Here is an 18,517-nt window from a genome sequence, read left to right as displayed (position 1 = left end):
CCCTAAGGAAGAAACAAGAATATGGCAGAAGCTGTATTAAGCTATCTTGGTAGATTCAAAAGACCCTTAATCATGAAATCAGTTGTATCTATTATTAACAATAAAAAAAACCCTGGGTAAAGTAACTCAATCACCATGGATTAAGCGACTACCTAATAAAGCAGAATCATGTTTTTCTAGAGAATTGCATAAGAGCCCTTAATCACAACCAGTCTACACACCTATGTTTCCGGTCTGCCCTAGTTGCATCTAATTCCTTAACTCTTGGAATCTACAAGATAAGCCACTGTATTTAAAACTGTTTGTGCACTGTGGGTATTTGAGGATAGTAATAACGAAGTGTCAAATGCTCTTTTTAATTGATGTTTTTATAATTACATGGACTCAGTTCTCTTCAGTAGTTTTCATGGAAAAATTGCTTTAAAATCTTAAAATTATTTTTAACTTTTAAATAAGTAATAAGACTTTAAAAAACCATCTCTAGGGAATTCCCTGGTGGTCCAGTGGTTAGGACTTGGTGCTTTCATTGCAGTGGCCTGGGTTCAGTCCCTGGTCAGGGAACTAAGATCCCGCAAGCCGCACGGCATGCCCAAACAAACCAACAAACCAACACCCGAAAACCATCTCTACATGAATAAAGTAAGCTAGTGACTTGATCAACACGGTAAACTTTAGGAATCTTCTTTTTAAAAGACAAGGCTTTCTTTGAAATCTCAAAATCAGATGCTATATTGTATCTATAATTCTAAAGACTCTGTAAACATGGTCTTCACCACCTTCACTATATAAATCCATAGTGTTTTTCCCAATAAAGATCTATTTAAAAAATTCATACAGTGAATATTTAATCAGGCAGGTAAAAGCAGAGACTGATTTATTTCTAAACAGATTTACTTTATCACATCACTTAGCAACACCATTTATTTGGAAGAATCTCCAGTGCTTTGCTAATTCACTTTATCCCTTACAGTGTTACTGTTCTCTCAAATGAACTGAAACGATTATCAGGTCACATTTAATTGACTCTGTACCTTTTCTTATGGATGTTGACTTTTACCACATACATACAGGAGGTGGAGGTGGGAACCCAGAGGGGAAGGGGTTAGCAGTTTTCTCAGCTTTGGCAAAATGATGCAGGAAAAGGGGAGTGAAGTGAGTCTATTAAGAGTATAAACTCATTCCATTCTCAGTGGTGTCTAGAACATAAATCAATAAGATTCAGCACGCTTATTATAATAACTAAGTCAAAGAAACTGCAGCACTTACAAAAGCTTAAATGTCTAAAAGCTAAGTCTCTAAACTGGAAACATATCCAGGCATACACATAAGAAGAGGAACTCCATTGTAAAATAAGCAAGACAGAGAGTTGGATGTCACCATAAATTCTCTGCAAAGAATATTGGGAAAATATATGTTCATATACACCTCTGTGCTAAAGGACAAGACAAGACAAGCTTTTGTTTATGTCACATTCTTTTACATGGGTAAGACTTTTCTATTTTCCTTTAGAGTCCTCTCGACTTCTGAAGATACTCCACATACAACTTTAAGAGAAAATAGAAACCATTAGTTATTTACCTTCAGCATTTATTCATGATTTCATTCCATAAATATTTATTGACCTCCAGCTCAGTGCCAGGTGGAGACTAAGCCCTGGACAAGGAGACAGGAATATGAAGAGAGCAGCTCCTGCAGAGGAGAAGCTTTACAAACCCAGATGTACGTAAAGTGTTCCAGGACACAGTGGTATGTTCTGAGCTTGTATACTGACTGTTAAAATGGCGAATGCATCTGTACTGATTAACAAGTAGACGGAAAGATTATTTAAAACCTTGAAGAGTCAGAATTCAAGCCCAAAATGCCTGGAAGAGCTCACACTGTTAACCAAGATAATACCCAGCCTCTCCTTGGTCCTGAAGTTCTACCTAATTAAACCCTGCATTCTAGTGAATAATTTTTGTGACTTTATCTGTACATAGACATTGAATATGTGAGCCTCATATATTTTGTAGGGCTTAGAAAGAATTTGGATGTAATTGATTTAGGTCAACAAAAGCACCATGAACAATATCGTTGATGCTGAGAGAAATCTTCTACCAATTAGTGTTACAAGTCACTTAATCATGACCAGTTTGAGGGAAGAGTTTGATCCCACGTCAAATCATGGCCCAGGGAAGGTATGCTCTAGCTTGAGAAAGCTGCTTTCATAAAAGATGACACCAAAACAACATTTTAAAATTATTAGTGATTTGATGAGTGATTTGTACTGTAAACTTATACTTGTAAGCACTTTTATAAAACATATATATGTGTAATATATTATACTGCATAGTATAACAGCCTTCTTATATTATGCTATTATTATTTGTGTTGCCACTTATATCACTTGCTAAGCAATTATAGATGTATGAATGTGTATATATACACATTCACATGTATGTATATATATATAATTTTATAATTGACAATGGTTTAAATTATTATTTACATCAATATATGGATATACAAATCAATACTTTGAATATCGTCCCTGGATACAAATATTAGTAGTTATGGGGACACAGAGGAAGTGATGTCTGACCTTAATAACAGGGGTAGAAGAAATCAGGCAGAAAATACACTGTTGGAGTGACTCTCATGCAGAGACAATGGAAGGACACCAAAGAAGAAAGGAAAGGCATGTGGCATGTGCAGGAATCCTGAAAAGGCTGTGTGGCTGGATAGATTAGATTTGGCTAGTTTGTACATCAAGAAGAGTCTGAATTTTTTTTTTTTGGCTGCACTGTGCACCTTGTGGGATTTTAGTTCCCCAACCAGGGATCAAACCCGGGTGGGAGGGAGGGAGACGCAAGAGGGAAGAGATACGGGAACATATGTATATGTATAACTGATTCACTTTGTTATAAAGCAGAAATTAACACACCATTGTAAAGCAATTATACTCCAATAAAGATATAAAAAACAAAACAAAACAAAAAAAACCTGGGCCCTCAGCAGTGAAAGTGTGGAGTCCTAACCACTGGACCACCAGGGAATTCCCAAGAAGAGTCTGAATTTTATCCTGTGCATAACAAAAGACCATTGTGAGTTGGAAAGTAATAATGGTATCAGATTTGCACTGTAGAAAATGAACTGTGGCAGCAGAGGGAAGGACAGAAGGGTTTTTTTTTAAGATAATTTTAAAAATCACAACTGTTTTTTTTAGGTAACTATAGAAACAGTGTGTATCTGGGTCAGAGGGGAAAGTTACAAGAGATGAGGAGATCCATTAGGAGAATTACATTAGAAAAAAGTCCTTCATTCACTCAATAAACATTTATTGAGCAGCTATATGCTCCAGGCACTGAGGATACATCAATGAGAAACAAGGGTAAAAAACAGATAGTTCTCATGGATAGCTTACTATATTACAGCTGGGGAAAATGGCTAACATTTATATAGCACTTATTCTGTGCCAATCATTATTTTAAGCAGTTTACTTTTAATAAATCATTTAAGATAAACCACACTGATGTGGTTCTAACGGGATCAATAGCCATAGAGTTAGTGAAGGAATCTGATTCAAAAGAAATTCAGGAAGCAGGTAAAACTGACTGGTTTAGTAACTGGATGGCTATGCATGGTGAAACAAAATGGTTCTTCAGGTTTAAGTAGTAAGAATAACTTTTTCTTAAGTGGTTAATAACAATTTCTTAAATGGTTAAGTGTAGCCTACTTTTCTTAATTCTATAGCAATGATGCCATGCATTTAATTTGGGGCTATTTCTGCATAAAAATAAAGCAAAGCAAGAGAAGGATTATGGGAACACAAAATGGTTCTTCTCTGTCTCTTGGATTTCTGAAGTCTACTAACCAGTTTTACCACTTTATTTTCAATTTCTAAAGTGGCTCTCTTGAGCTATGCTTAAAAACACTGTTTTCAGTGTTCTCAAATCATGCCTCTAATAACTATGTAAGTGGAGTTAAAGGTAACAGGTGGGGCATTACCAAGATGAAATGATTAGCTCTTTCTGCACAGAGGAAACCAGCAAAGAAATAGAGAGCAGGCACTTCCGCTCTCTCAGTTTGGAGGAAAGTAGTCAGAGCTCTCTTGAAACAAAAAGAGGAGAATTGTGTCCTGGCTTCCTTCATCAAAATACTATGAGGTGCTATTTTCCAAGCTTAAATCACAATCAACAAGAAGAATAAAACGTAGTTCTAAATTGAAAACCAAACATAGCAAGATAATTTTGTCCCCTTAATCTTTTCTTTTAATTTCTTAGCACCAAGAATACTAATAGCCTCTGCAAAAAGTGAGTCTTATGTGAAATGGTACTTAGCCATAACTGAATAATTTATTCTGGAATCTTCTACCATAACAACAATACGAGAATTCTAAATGTGAACCACCTAAAGGTACACTGTTTTCTTAACCTTATATTTATTCCCTAACGAAAAATCGCTAATGATACCACTACTTGGCAATTGATTTTTTATCCTTAGGGGCAGAAACAGATCAATAAATTAACGATTTTAGTAAATTTACACTAACTGTTCTAAAAGAAAAGGTTCAGGAAAACTTTTTCCCCCTCATTTACACAAACAGTATTGCTCCTAGGAAATGTACATTATGAAGTCAATCTACATTTGTGAAGCAAGAACCAAAACATCTATATTTTGTGTGTGTGTGTGGTTCACACATTCCTCACTTCATCACAATGTGAAAAAACCATATTTCTCCTTATTTGCAATTGGGATTAGGTATGACATTTTTCCCTTTGACTTCACTGGAATATTGCAGAAAGACCCACGGCTGCAAAACTTATCAGGTAGAAACAGATAAATGAAGGTGTTAAATAAAATCTACATATTATCCAATCATTATTTTTAAGAACATTAGAAGGATGAGATTTTAAAAAAGCAGACAGTTTTCCTGTAAAATCACAGGAAAATAAGATTTTACATTTTTATTACACGGAATCAAGAAGTATCTGTTTACTGGGGACTTGCCTGGTGGCACAGTGGTTAACACTGCGCTCCCAATGCAGGGGGCCCGGGTTCGATCTCCGGTCAGGGAACTAGATCCCACATGCATGCCGCAACTAAGACCCGGAGCAACCAAATAAATTAATTAATTAAAAAAAGAGAAGTATCCATCTACTGCAAATAATTCACATAAGCAATATTCAGCTTTTAAGGAACATGTTAAGACTAATATACAAATCCACGGCACTTATTTTCCAATGACATAAATGGAGAATTTCAAAATATATGCTCTTCTTATTACTTAAATTTACTAATTTTCTCAAAGATGCTTTTATTTGTTTTTTTCTTTATGATAATGATTAAATGGAACATCTGTCAGCTGCATAACTATACTACAGTATAGTTCAGTACAGCATTCTATACTAAATATATTTAGGAGATTCTAAGACCTGAACAAACATGGTATTTTATCACTGTCTCCGGCTGGTTGTGTCCCAGCGTGTTAGACTTGCGATCAAAACTGTCCCTCAAAAAAAAAAAAAAAAAAAAAAAAACTGTCCCTCAAACCTCACAATTGCTAAATCAAGATGTTTTGGAGTACTACATTTTGGTAAAAGCATGTTACTGTATTTAACCTTCAAGTCTACAAAATTTATATTTCCAGTCAGTAAAAAAGAGAAATAAAACATGTACAGTGAAAAGAAGTACAGTGTTTTGTATTTCTATGATTTGGCCAAAGTGAAAACTCATTATTATTAGATTAACGGAAATCTTAGTTTAGCTACTTACTAGTGGTCCAATAACTTTGGAAGCATTCTTAGCCTTTAGATTCAGCATTGAAGAAGTGTTCATTATTCTTCCACTTTTGTCCCTGTATATCCCATCTTTCCACCAAAAACAAAGAGACAGTCAAACTTTATACACAGTTGAGAAAAGCAAGCACAAGGAAGAAAGGAAGAAAGAAAACGACAGAAGGAGGAGTGAGAGAGGGAAAATAAGCAAGGAAAAAAAAAAAAAGGGAGACAAACAGAAAGAGAAGCTCTGGAAACCCTCATAGTAGTAGCTACCTGCACAGTTCTTACTATGCTGCAGGAACTGTGCTGCATGAATGATCCTATTTCCACGAATAATCTTACTTAAATCTTCAAAAGAACCCTATTAGCTAGGTACTATTACTGTCCCACTTTACAAGTGAAACTGAGGCTTGGAAAGGTTCAGTCTCTTGGCTCAGGGTCACATCACCAACTGGTATTTGTCCCAGTTCAACTCCAGAGGCTGCGCCCCTCACTTGGATGGAAAGGAAGACAAGCAGGGTCAAGAGGCTGACCTTCCTGTGTACACATTTCAAAGAAGTAAGACATCTCATAATTAATATGTTGGAAAGGACCTCTTAATTTCCCTTCAACCTTTTCCATGCCCCGCTAGTCTCTTCCATCTCAACAAATGGCAGCACCATATTCCGCTGGCCAAGAAACCCAGAATCATGCTTAATTCTCTTTTTTCCTTACCCCATAATCCAGTCCATCAGTAAGTACTATAAATTGAGATCTGAAATTACGCAAGCCTGTCTTCTTCTCTCTGTATCAGATGTCTTCCTGCAACAGCCCCTGCTTTCTCCTTGATACGTCCCCCTTGACTCTCCACAGCTACAAGAGTCATCATCTGAAAACATAAACTGGAATGTGTTACTCCCTTGTTTTAAAATGATTTGGGTTCCCTGTGCTATACAGTAGGTCCTTGTCGGTTATCCATTTAAAATATAGCAGTGTGTATATGTCAATCCCAAACTCTGTTCAATATACTGTAACAACCTAAATGGGAAAAGAATTTGAAAAAGAATAGATACATGTATATGTATAACTGAATCATTTTGCTGGGCACTTGAAACTAACACAACATTGTTAATCAACTGTACTCCAAAATAAAATAAAAAGTTAAAAAAAATGATTTGGGGGATTCTCTTTCCCTCAGAATAAAGTCTAAATTACTGCCCTGGGTCTATAAGGCTCTCGCCCCAGTCTGTCTCTCGAGCATCATCTTTGCCCCACTCTCTGGTTTGTTAGTTGAGCTCCAGGTGTGTTGATGTTCTTCCGGTCACTTGAACACACCAAGCTCAGTGCCATGGCGCGTGCTTTTCCCTCCACCTGGAACATTTCTTCCTCCCTTCTTCCTGATGTAGCTTCATCTCATCCTAGGTCTAAGCTTAAATAGTACACCTTTCAGAGGCCTTTCCTGACATCTGCATCTCTATCTTGGATTTAATTATAACCCCATAGTACTTTAAACAATGTATACGTGTTGTATTTGTCTACTGTTTTATCATCCATAGCTATCAGAACCTCAGGTCAGAGGTCAAAACTGCCATGATCGTCGTTATTTTCCAAGATCCCAATAGACACCTGAAACATAGTTGGGGCACCAAAAATACTTGTTGAATAATTCAATAAATAAGTGAATAGGGAAACTCTTTAAGTTTCACCATAGAAACTCTGAACCTTCTCTTCCATTGCATTCTGGTTCTCTGTTGTATTCTTATAGGTTCTAGCAAATATAGAATCATACTAATGACAACTGTCATTGAACACCACGGTCTATTTCTCCCAGCCACGCAGAGCAAATTTAAAAAGACAGACTGGGATATTACTGAGTAATGTAATATATACCACAAATAAATATTTGATTTGAGATTATGGTATTTTAGTCACTTATGAAAGATTTGCTTAGTTTTTAAAAGGTGATTATCATTTGTTTTGAGAGTAAATATAGAACCATGGTAAACCTCTAAAAATGTGTCTAATAAGGATTTATATTCACGGGAAGATTTAATGATTTAAGAAAAGTTTCCTCTGAACAAAAGCTAATGAAAACAGTACAGCCATAGGACATATAATTTTGGAATGAACCTAAAGAATAATAAGTAATAAAATTTAGTTTATATTTTTCTATTTAAAAGGTACACATTCTTTCATGGACAGTACAGTACAGGTATTTTATAGATTCATGCTTTTAAAGGCAGGCATCTGGCATAGAAAGATCCTGACGACTTGAACTGTTCTGAACTGTTCAATAAAAAAGGAGAGGCTTACAAACATTATGCCACAGTCGCCAACACCTCCTCCCAGGATCTGCATTCTAGTGGATCTGTGCTCTCTTACAGATTAAAAATACTTGTATCAGTGCCTGACATTACTTCACCGTCTTATTATAAGCCCCTGAGGCACTAGTGTCTTTCCTCCGGTTCTCATGTCACTAGTAATTAACTTTATTGCCAAGAATGCTTGCTTTTTTTCCTCTCAGCTGAATGTCTGTAAAATCTTTTAATGCTTGTGCTCAGACCTCATTTTCCGACTTACTGCACTTATTTATATTTTTCCAGCCCTTGCTTTAAATTCAAGCTAATTATCAATAATGACTTTGCTCTAAACCCTGAAGTTACTGGTCACCTTCCAGCAAAAACTTGTGCTTCTTCTAAACCAGCATGAAGAGCTTCCAGTCTCCTGGTGTCTTGAGTATTCAACCATCAGGTACGGAATAAAATTCTGAAAGCCTCGTCCTTAACTGACATTTCATATACAGAAATGACTTTGCAGCTTTTTCTACTATGTCAAGAAGCTATTTATATCTTTCAATAGCATATGAATTAGGGATCTTGGCAGATGAAAAACTGGGCACCGCAAGGCACAATCAAAGACAGTGGCAACACATGTCTGGCTATGGACCAGATACATTATAATGGCCAACACGCATATCATGTCTGACGCCCAGTTTCAGTGCCAAAACCAGAGAGAGGCTCTCATAGACGGTGTGCCCATGTCATATGAGAGCTCAAATGAGGAAGCGGCAAACCAGTTTTCATAATGGAGAAAAACGTAGGGCTCCTCCTACTAAGTATACCGGGCCAGATGATCACGTATCCTAATTCTTTCTTCTGCCCATCAAGAAGTACCTTGATTTATGTCAGAGTTTGGGATTGACATGTACACACTGCTATATGTAAAACAGATAACCAACAAGGACCTACTGTATAGCACAGGGAACTCTGCTCAATATTCTGTAATAACCTCAATGGGGAAAGAATTTGACAAAGAACAGATACATGTACATGTATAGATGAGAATAGATACATGTACATGTATCTATACATGTACATGTATAACTGAATCATTTTGCTGTGCACCTGAAACTAATACAACATTGTTAATCAACTATACTCCAACATAAAATAAAAATTTAAAAAAGAGAGAAATATTGCAGAAAAAAAGAAGTATCTTGAATCTGATGATCAGGCTTTGAGACTTGAAACAAGCAAACAAACAAGAAACATAAAAATATACATAATGGCTTTTTAATAAGAACTGAGGATACTTTATGCTAATATAGCTTTCTACTTCTCTCCCTGTCATAAAGTTGTCTCACATGAGGCAAAAAAATTGGGGTGACTAAAAATACTTAAGACAGTGGTGCTGACTTAAAAATTTCAGTGATTTATAGAAAATGTTGATTTCTTTTTAAATTTTAAAATTGTATAATTGTTTATATAACATACTGACAACTTTTTTTTTCTTAAAAGAATTCTTTAAGAATAACATGAGCTCTAAACTGGTGGTTACTGTGAATCTCTTCAATCTTAAGTACATTTCACTGAAGGTTTCAAAGCCATTTTTACAGCAGTTAGTTTCATGTATTTAAAAATGTGAAAGCTTTACTAAAAATCTTTTTTGCTGCCACAAGGATTTAAATCAATGCTAGGATAAGAGAATGTTCTAAAGGAATGCAAAGGGTCCCCTGGGAACTGTTTATAGGAGCTTTATGTAGAATACTATTTAATTGATCCTTATATAAAATAGAGCTTCTTTTGGCCATTTGTCTATTCATTTATTTTAATATTTGTTTAATATTTACTGTGTGTTCACCCCTGGATAGGCCTTGTGGTATAAAGATTAATGACACCTTCTTTTGACTTGAAAAAGTTTCTTCTCTACTAACGGAGGTCTTCACATTAGCAAATAATCAGAATACAACATTCTTGTTCTAAAGAAAGGTAGGGATAGAAGCACAAAAAAAGGGCATGGCTAATTTTGTTATCAAGATATTGGGAGCAACTTTGGAGAGGGAATGACATCTGAGTTGAAAGTTGAGGAGTGATTAGCGGTCATCAGGGCTGAGGGTGGGACATAACTGGAATAGTTACATGAGACTGGATTTCACATCATAATAAAGAGCTAGACGATTTCCTTGGAGACAAAACTAAAAAGGGACAGGAGCTCTTTCATGTTAGAATGCTTATAATGTTAGAAGAGGAAAATTACAGAGTTAAACGCTGAGAAGAAATCAGGTAAAATGCTCTATTATGAAGGGGATAAAAGAATACATGTGTTTTCAAGGATGTGCTTCTTGTAAGCAACATGTAATTGGGTTTTGTTTTCTTATCCAGTTTGACAACTTTTATATTCTAATTAGAATATTTAGTTCACTTACATTTAATATAATTATTGATACATTTTGCTTTATATCTATCATCATAATATTTGCTTTCTTTTTGTTTCTTCTGTTCTATGTTCTGTGTTCTCTCATTTCTTGTTATCTTTTGGATTTATTTCATTATTATTAGTTTTCTAATTTCTTCCCTCTATTAGCTTAGGAAAACAAAACAAAACAAAACAAGAATACATGCTGTTTTTCTTCCCACAAAATTCCAAGTACTAGATCTGGAATTTTAATTCACAGAGGCAATTATCAAAGGAGGATGTGTTTCCCAAGTCTGTATTATTATTATTACATTGAATTACCCTTGAGAAGACATAAAGGGTAAAAGCAAAAGAGATGGAAGACGGTTTAGCTAAATCCATAGGTGATTGCTACCCACACTTATATCCAAAAGCTCTTTGGATGAAGCCACAGATAACAGGAATACACTTCCTAATTTCAGAGTTTGAACTTTTAGATTGTAACTATGAAGATGCATGTGTTGATTGGCCCCAGAAAACTGGATGGATGACCTATTTTGATGTAACATTTTCATGGGGTTTTTTTTGGGGGCTGCGCCGTGCGGCTTGTGGGATTTTAGTTTCCTGACCAGGGACTGAACCTGGGCCCTCAGCAGTGAGAGCACAGAGGCCTAACCAATGGACTACTGGGGAATTTCCTCAGGTTCTTCACTAATATTCCAATAAATGTATTTCATTACTAACTGATCATTTGAAGAATTATAATATGACAATTTATAATTATGAATTTTAAGGGCTGCATAACACTTCCTGACGCAGATACCATTACTAAAAAGCTCTATTTTTATTGGCATTAGTAATTTCCAGATTGCTACTTTTCTCATGGTGACATACATGTGCCTACAAATGTTTGCTTCTGTTGAGCCATGTCTCAAGTGGAAGATTATAGCCTTCTTTTTTTTTTTTTTTTTTGCTGTACACGGGCCTCTCACTGTTGTGACCTCTCCTGTTGCAGAGCACAGGCTCCGGACGCGCAGGCTCAGGGGACATGGCTCACAGGCCCAGCCGCTCCGCGGCATGTGGCATCTTCCCGGACCAGGGCACGAACCCGTGTCCCCTGCATCGGCAGGCGGACTCTCAACCGCTGCGCCACCAGGGAAGCCCTATGTTTTATTTTTAATGTTATTTGAGGATTACGTTTGCTCCAGTAATTTCCTTAGATAGTCACTGTCCTAAAATCAATCTGGTTGACTTGAAGAAAGTGATTTTTAGTGAGCTGGAGAGAGAATTGGCAGTAGAGAGTTGACTGATTTTATGCCATGGTGCCTTGACTTCTCAGATCTGAAATACTGAAGCATTTCATGGGAATGGTGTACGGATATGCTTACTATAATTGTATAAAGTAAATGATAATAAATGACTATAGATGAATTCAGTAACTAAACCCTCTGGTCCAAAAAGTCTGTCATCAAATGGATGGGAAGAGTAAGTACCCTTGAGGGAGCTCTGTTACTTCCTGGATAGATGGATGGATGTGTTTGGGGAAGTTACCTGGCTACTCTGAGACCTAGATCCTTCCAACTGAGAAACAAGGAGAATCCTTGTTCATAAGATTCAATCCCTGTATTACCTGACATAATTCCTGAGGCATACATATCTTGGAGAAGTGTCAAACGACATCACAAATGTGTCTTCATAAACATGTCATCTAGTTCATGAAATTTACATTGCTACATTTGAAGATTTTGAAAATAAATGTTAATATTACAGTCTATAAAATAGGTCTTTTCTAGAGTATATTTTGATGAAATTACTGACTGTACTACTAGAAGATATAATAGCTAGGTCAGAAAAAATTCATAATTCTTAGTATAATATTTCTGTAGAGAGGAAGAATATCTTTATTTCTTCTTTTATCACAAATATTGCAAACTTTTTTTTACTTCTGTTTAGCAAAATACCTCACACTTCCCAGAGAGGAGAATTTCATTCAAGATACTCTGTAAGTTTAAATAGTATTGCACTTCTCATTGATATATTAGAATAAGTTACGAGAGACAGTGCAAAAATCCTAAAAAAATAAGTATCAGATTGAAACTATTTTGAAATACATATATGACTTTTTATTTTTTAATCTTGCAGGTCTCTGTATTTATTCTGTCAAAGGGAAGTTTTCTTGCATCAGGGAAATTAAGATAAATTCTGTTCCACAGATAGTTGCCAGAATGTGCCTGAGCTCTGTAAGTAATGCTAAGTCAGTGGGAGGAGAAGAGTAAAGGACAATATCTCCGGAATTTTTCTCTCTCACATGAAACTCTAGCTCTGAAAAAGCTCCCAAAATGATTTAGTTCCTATTTCCATAAACACAATCTTTAGAGGCTCAGCCACTTTTTCAGCAAATCCAAAAATAAACCCAGTCTCTTCACTAGTCACTCCTCACTTAATATTTTGAAATATGATACAGTATAATGTTTTCCAAAGTTTGAATACAGACCAAAATTTTAAAGTAATTGCTACCATTCCATTCAGCTAAGGAAAGAAAAGTGCATAATAATAGAGCATATATATCTATAAAAAGAAAAAGCAAAATGTATAAAAAAGTATAGGCTGTAATGTCTTGGAATTGTAGTCATTGGATTTCAAACAATTTTTGGGGAATTTTAAAGAAAATCATACTTTTGCTATTGAGGTTTATTCAGTCACTCGGAAAGAGATACATGGTGTTTGGAAACAAAGATTTAGTCCTCATATATATATATATATATATATATATATATATATATATATACACATATATATAAAATACATATGTATATATATAAGACAAATTTGAATTATTTCAGAGTCTCACTCTAAAGTTTACTCGCAGTAGTATTTCCCATTTGGGCAGCAAGATTCAACAAGCAGATTATTTTCTGATAAGTTGATTTCCTTCTCAGAACTTGGTTTCATACTAAGATTCATTTATCAATATGTAGAATACTAACGTATGATTCGGTTGCTAAAAAAGTAAAGGCATTAAACTTATTAAATTTAGTTGAACCCAAGTTAACACACTTTTTTCTTTTTCCTCTCTGTCACACACCCAGCAGATGTCATTTTTCAGAGCTGTGATCCTGTTACATCCAACGACATTTTAAATAAGTGCTATTTAATGCTTCAAAAAAATAGGAAGGGTAAGCATGGAATCTTTTTGAGATAGATGACAGAAGAGTGTGCGTTTTCATAAAGCATCGTAAGGAAACAGGTGACTGAATCACTTCTCCCTCTCTCTTCTCTCGCACACAGGACCCCTCATTTCCTGTGTCCTGTTCACACATTCTTCCTGAGGTTCTTTTCCTTCTCCTGACAGCAAGTGAGAACACAAACATTCTTATGATCAATCTAGAAGTGGCCAGCTCTCCTCCTAGGCTGCAGGTGGGGGAAGGGAGCTGAAGAGTGTGAGAGGCAGTCAGGGCTGTGGGGGAGCGATGACAATAAATTACTGAGGTGACTGAGATCCCAGGTCATAGTCTATTCTCTGCAGTATTCAGACTTCATCAAGGAAAAGCTGAGCTAGACCAAGTCACAAAATGCCCCAAACTAAGAAAACTAAGAAAATCATTAGACATACTGAGCTTAATACACATTTATTTAGCACTGATTTCTTGGTGAAGGCGACGTATGATCCACCAGCATTAGTTCACACAGCACCCAAGAAAATTAGAAAAAGGCACCCCCTTTGGGCAGACACACCTAAGTAGAACACATGGTTTGCAAGTGGGGCTGGGCTGGTCCCAACATCCTCTGGTGGCCTCAAGCAGACAGCTTTATGCAGAGTATAATCTGAACAACTGGACATGGGGATCCTATTTACATAGATCTTTCTCTTTAGTGCTTTACAAATCATAAGACAAGAATAATATAACTAGAACATGTATTTACAATCATTGCAGAGTAGTATTGTGTCAGACTGAGAATGTAAGATTTTCATGAGCAAATACCAACTTCACTCAGTACAAACTCAGGTGAGCATAAACTGATACTTGATACCGATTCCCTGTAATAAAGTAGTCAAAGAGCAACGAATAAAAGTCACTCTCCTTGTTTATAGTAACAGGAGAGTGAATACTTACCACCATCTTCAACTGTAAAATGGAATATGTCACTTGTGGCATTAGCCCCTTCTCTCAAGACGTAGCATATTTTCATATCATCAATGTCAGCTAGAAAAGAACCAAATAAGAAGATGATTAATTACTAGGGCAAAACTGGTGACTCATCATTTATGGTAAATCCTATTGGCTATTACTTTTCTGAGCCATGTTTAGATCTCCTTCTTCTCCTAAGGGAAAGACTGCTATCCTATTTCTCATATCTCTAAGCCCCTTGATTTCAGCTGTCCCTTGGAAATCTGATCCCTTACAGATAGAATGCAAGAGCTAGGTTATAATAATAGCAAGGTGTTGCCCTTCCCAATGGTATTCGCATGTTCATGCACCAAAGGAGTGACTGTCTAAATATGGAATGTCAGACTCCATGACAGGTGGAAAGGGAGATATTTTGAGGCATGGCAGAGTTCCTGGCACTACTGAAATCACACCCTTTGCCTCCCTGTAGGACTGGCCCTAAGAGGAAAGACGTTCCTCGGCTCTACCTCAGGCTAACTTTTCTTACCTCTCATGGTATAGCAGGCTGCTTTTAACCTCTCCAAATTTTTAAAAGGAAAAATGAAGAAAATATTTTTTTAAAAAAATCCCACGGATTGAAATTACTATCATGACCCAATGCCAAAGAAAACTTAGAAAACATCGAGTGAAAGCTGAAACCTTTATTCAGAGTGAAAAGTTATTCTGCCTCGGAAACGCTTTTTCTAATGCTTTCTATTCTAGCTATCAAATTCAGTTTGTTTTCAGTGTTGACTGAAATACAACTTAAAAATGTATTCATCCATTTTATCAGTTTTTCTCCTTAATGATGCCACACAGACAACATAATAAAACAAACATCATTTTGTTCAGTGATACTCACAGTAGACCTCTATTGGATCTGGGCCAATCATCAAGTCGTTATTTCCAAGGTTACATAAAACCAAGATCATAGCTAAAAACTGCTACAACAATAGTATGTGATATTTATTTGTCTCGTGTGTGTTCTATGGTTTATTCATCTCCTAAGATCTCTCATAAGTTCATGCTATGGAGTTTAAAGGCATTACATATAAGAAAATGATTTTATGGAGGGCTTCCGGGAAGATGGCGTTAGAGTAAGACGCGGAGATCACCTTCCTCCCCACAGATACACCAGAAATACATATACACGTGCAACAGCTCCTACAGAACACCTACTGAACGCTGGCAGAAGACCTCAGACCTCCCAAAAGGCAAACTCCCCATGTACCTGGGTAGGGCAAAAGAAAAAACAGAGACAAAAGGATAGGGACGGGACCTGCACCAGTGGGAGGGAGCCGTGAAGGAGGAAAAGTGTCCACACACTAGGAAGCCCCTTCGCGGGCAGAGACTGCGGGTGGCGGAGGGGGGAAGCTTCGGAGCCGCGGAGGAGAGCACAGCAACGGGTGCGGAGGGCAAAGTGGCGAGATTCCCGCACAGAGGATCAGGGCCGACCGGCACTCACCAGCCCGAGAGGCTTGTCTGCTCCCCCGCCGGGGCGGGCGGGGCTGGGAGCTGAGGCTCGGGCTTCGGTCGGAGCGCAGGGAGAGGACTGGGGTTGGCGGCGTGAGCACAGCCTGAAGGGGGCTAGTGCGCCACGGCTAGCCGGGAGGGAGTCCGGGGAAAAGTCTAGACCTGCCGAAGAGGCAAGAGACTTCTTCTTCCCTCTTTGTTTCCTGGTGCGCGAGGAGAGGGGATTAAGAGCGCTGCTTAAAGGAGCTCCAGAGACGGGCGCAGGCCGCGGCTAAAAGCGCGGACCCCAGAGACGGGCAGGAGACGCTAAGGCTGCTGCTGCCGCCACCAAGAAGCCTGTGTGCGAGCACAGGTCACTATCCACACCCCCCTTCCGGGGAGCCTGTGCAGCCCGCCACTGCCAGGGTCCCGGGATCCAGGGTCAACTCCTCCGGTAAAACGCACGGTGCGCCTCAGGCTGCTGCAACGTCATGCCGGCCTCTGCCGCCGCAGGCCCGCCCCGCACTCCGTGCCCCTCCCTCCCCTCCGGCCTGAGTGAGCCAGAGACCCGTATCAGCGGCTCCTTTAACCCCGTCCTGTCTGAGCGAAGAACAGACGCCCTCCGGCAACCTACACGCAGAGGCGGGGCCAGATCCAAAGCTGAGCCCCTGGGAGCTGTGAGAACAAAGAAGAGAAAGGGAAATCTCTCCCAGCAGCCTCAGAAGCAGCTGATTAAAGCTCCACAATCACCTTGACGTACCTCCATCTGTGGAATACATGAATAGCCAACGAATCATCCCAAATTAAGGAGGTGGACTTTGAGAGCAAGATTTATGATTTTTTCCCCTTTTCCTCTTTTTGTGAGTGTGTATGTGTATGCTTCTGTGTGAGATTTTGTCTGTATAGCTTTGCTTCCACCATTTGTCCTAGGGTTCTATCCGTCCGTTTTTTGTTTTTTTAATTCTTTTTCTCTTAATAATTATTTTTTATTTTAATAACTTTATTATATTTTATCTTTATTTTATTTTACTTTATCTCCTTTCTTTTTTTCCTTCCGTCCCTCCTTCCTTCCTTCCTCCCTCCCTCCTTTCTTTCTTTCTTTCTTTCTTTCTACTTCTACTAATTCTTTCTTTCTACTTTTTCTCCCTTTTATTCTGAGCTGTGTGGATGAAAGGCTTTTGGTGCTGCAGCCAGGAGTCAGGGCTGTGCCTCTGAGGTGGGAGAGCCAACTTCAGGACACTGGTCCACAAGAGACCTCCCAGCTCCACATAATATCAAATGGCGAAAATCTCCCAGAGATCTCCATCTCAACACCAGCACCCAGCTTCACTCAAAGACCAGCAAGCTACAGTGCTGGACATCCTATGCCAAAAAACTAGCAAGACAGGAACACAACCCCACCCATTAGCAGAGAGGCTGCCTAAAATCATAATAAATCCACAGACACCCCAAAACACACCACCAGACGTGGACCTGCCCACCAGAAAGACAAGATCCAGCCTCATCCACCAGAACACAGGCACTAGTCCCCTCCACCAGGAAGCCTACACAACCCACTGAACCAACCTTAGCCACTGGGGACAGACACCAAAAACAACGGGAACTACAAACCTGCAGCCTGCAAAAAGGAGACCCCAAACACAGTAAGATAAGCAAAATGAGAAGACAGAAAAACACACAGCAGATGAAGGAGCAAGATAAAAACCCACCAGACCTAACAAATGAAGAGGAAATAGGCAGTCTACCTGAAAAAGAATTCAGAATAATGATAGTAAAGACGATCCAAAATCTTGGAAATGGAATAGACAAAATGCAAGAAACATTTAACAAGGACCTAGAAGAACTAAAGATGAAACAAACAATGATGAACAACACAATAAATGAAATTAAAAATACTCTGGATGGGATCAATAACAGAATAACTGAGGCAGAAGAATGGATAAGTGACCTGGAAGATAAAATAGTGGAAATAACTACTGCAGAGCAGAATAAAGAAAAAATAAGGAAAATAACTGAGGACAGTCTCAGAGACCTCTGGGACAACATTCGAATTATAGGGGTCCAGAACAAGAAGAGAAAAAGAAAGGGACTGAGAAAATATTTGAAGAGATTATAGTTGAAAACTTCCCTAATATGGGAAAGGAAATAGTTAATCAAGTCCAGGAAGCACAGACAGTCCCATAGAGGATAAATCCAAGGAGAAATACGCCAAGACACATATTAATCAAACTATCAAAAATAATTACAAAGAAAACATATTAAAAGCAGCAAGGGAAAAACAACAAGCAACACACAAGGGAATCCCCATAAGGTTAACAGCTGATTTTTCAATAAACAACCTAACCTTGCACCTAAAGCAATTAGAGAAAGAAGAACAAAAAAACCCCAAAGTTAGCAGAAGGAAAGAAATAATAAAAATCAGATCAGAAATAAATGAAAAAGAAATGAAGGAAACGATAGCAAAGATCAATAAAGCTAAAAGCTGGTTCTTTGAGAAGATAAACA

At 37.9% G+C, this 18,517-nt stretch overlaps 1 protein-coding gene across 3 annotated transcripts in view; it reads right to left on the bottom strand.

Annotated features, from left to right (window-relative positions):
* FREM2 (FRAS1 related extracellular matrix 2) overlaps positions 1–18,517 on the bottom strand; it is a 158,291-nt gene that overhangs the window by 127,338 nt on the left and 12,436 nt on the right. For all 3 annotated transcript variants that reach the window (XR_002176668.3, XM_019936699.3, XM_073795094.1), the window contains exon 2: positions 14,528–14,617. Coding sequence is in view for 2 of the 3 variants with exons in the window: in XM_019936699.3 (XP_019792258.2) it covers positions 14,528–14,617 (90 nt within the window). In the remaining variant the exon portion in view is untranslated. The remainder of the gene's footprint in view (positions 1–14,527; positions 14,618–18,517) is intronic.

Source organism: Tursiops truncatus, chromosome 18 (assembly GCF_011762595.2).
Source record: "Tursiops truncatus isolate mTurTru1 chromosome 18, mTurTru1.mat.Y, whole genome shotgun sequence".
Classification (NCBI taxonomy): Eukaryota; Metazoa; Chordata; class Mammalia; order Artiodactyla; family Delphinidae; genus Tursiops; species Tursiops truncatus.
The sequence above is the reverse complement of the archived record's forward strand: the minus strand, read 5'-3'. Positions and strand labels throughout refer to the sequence as shown.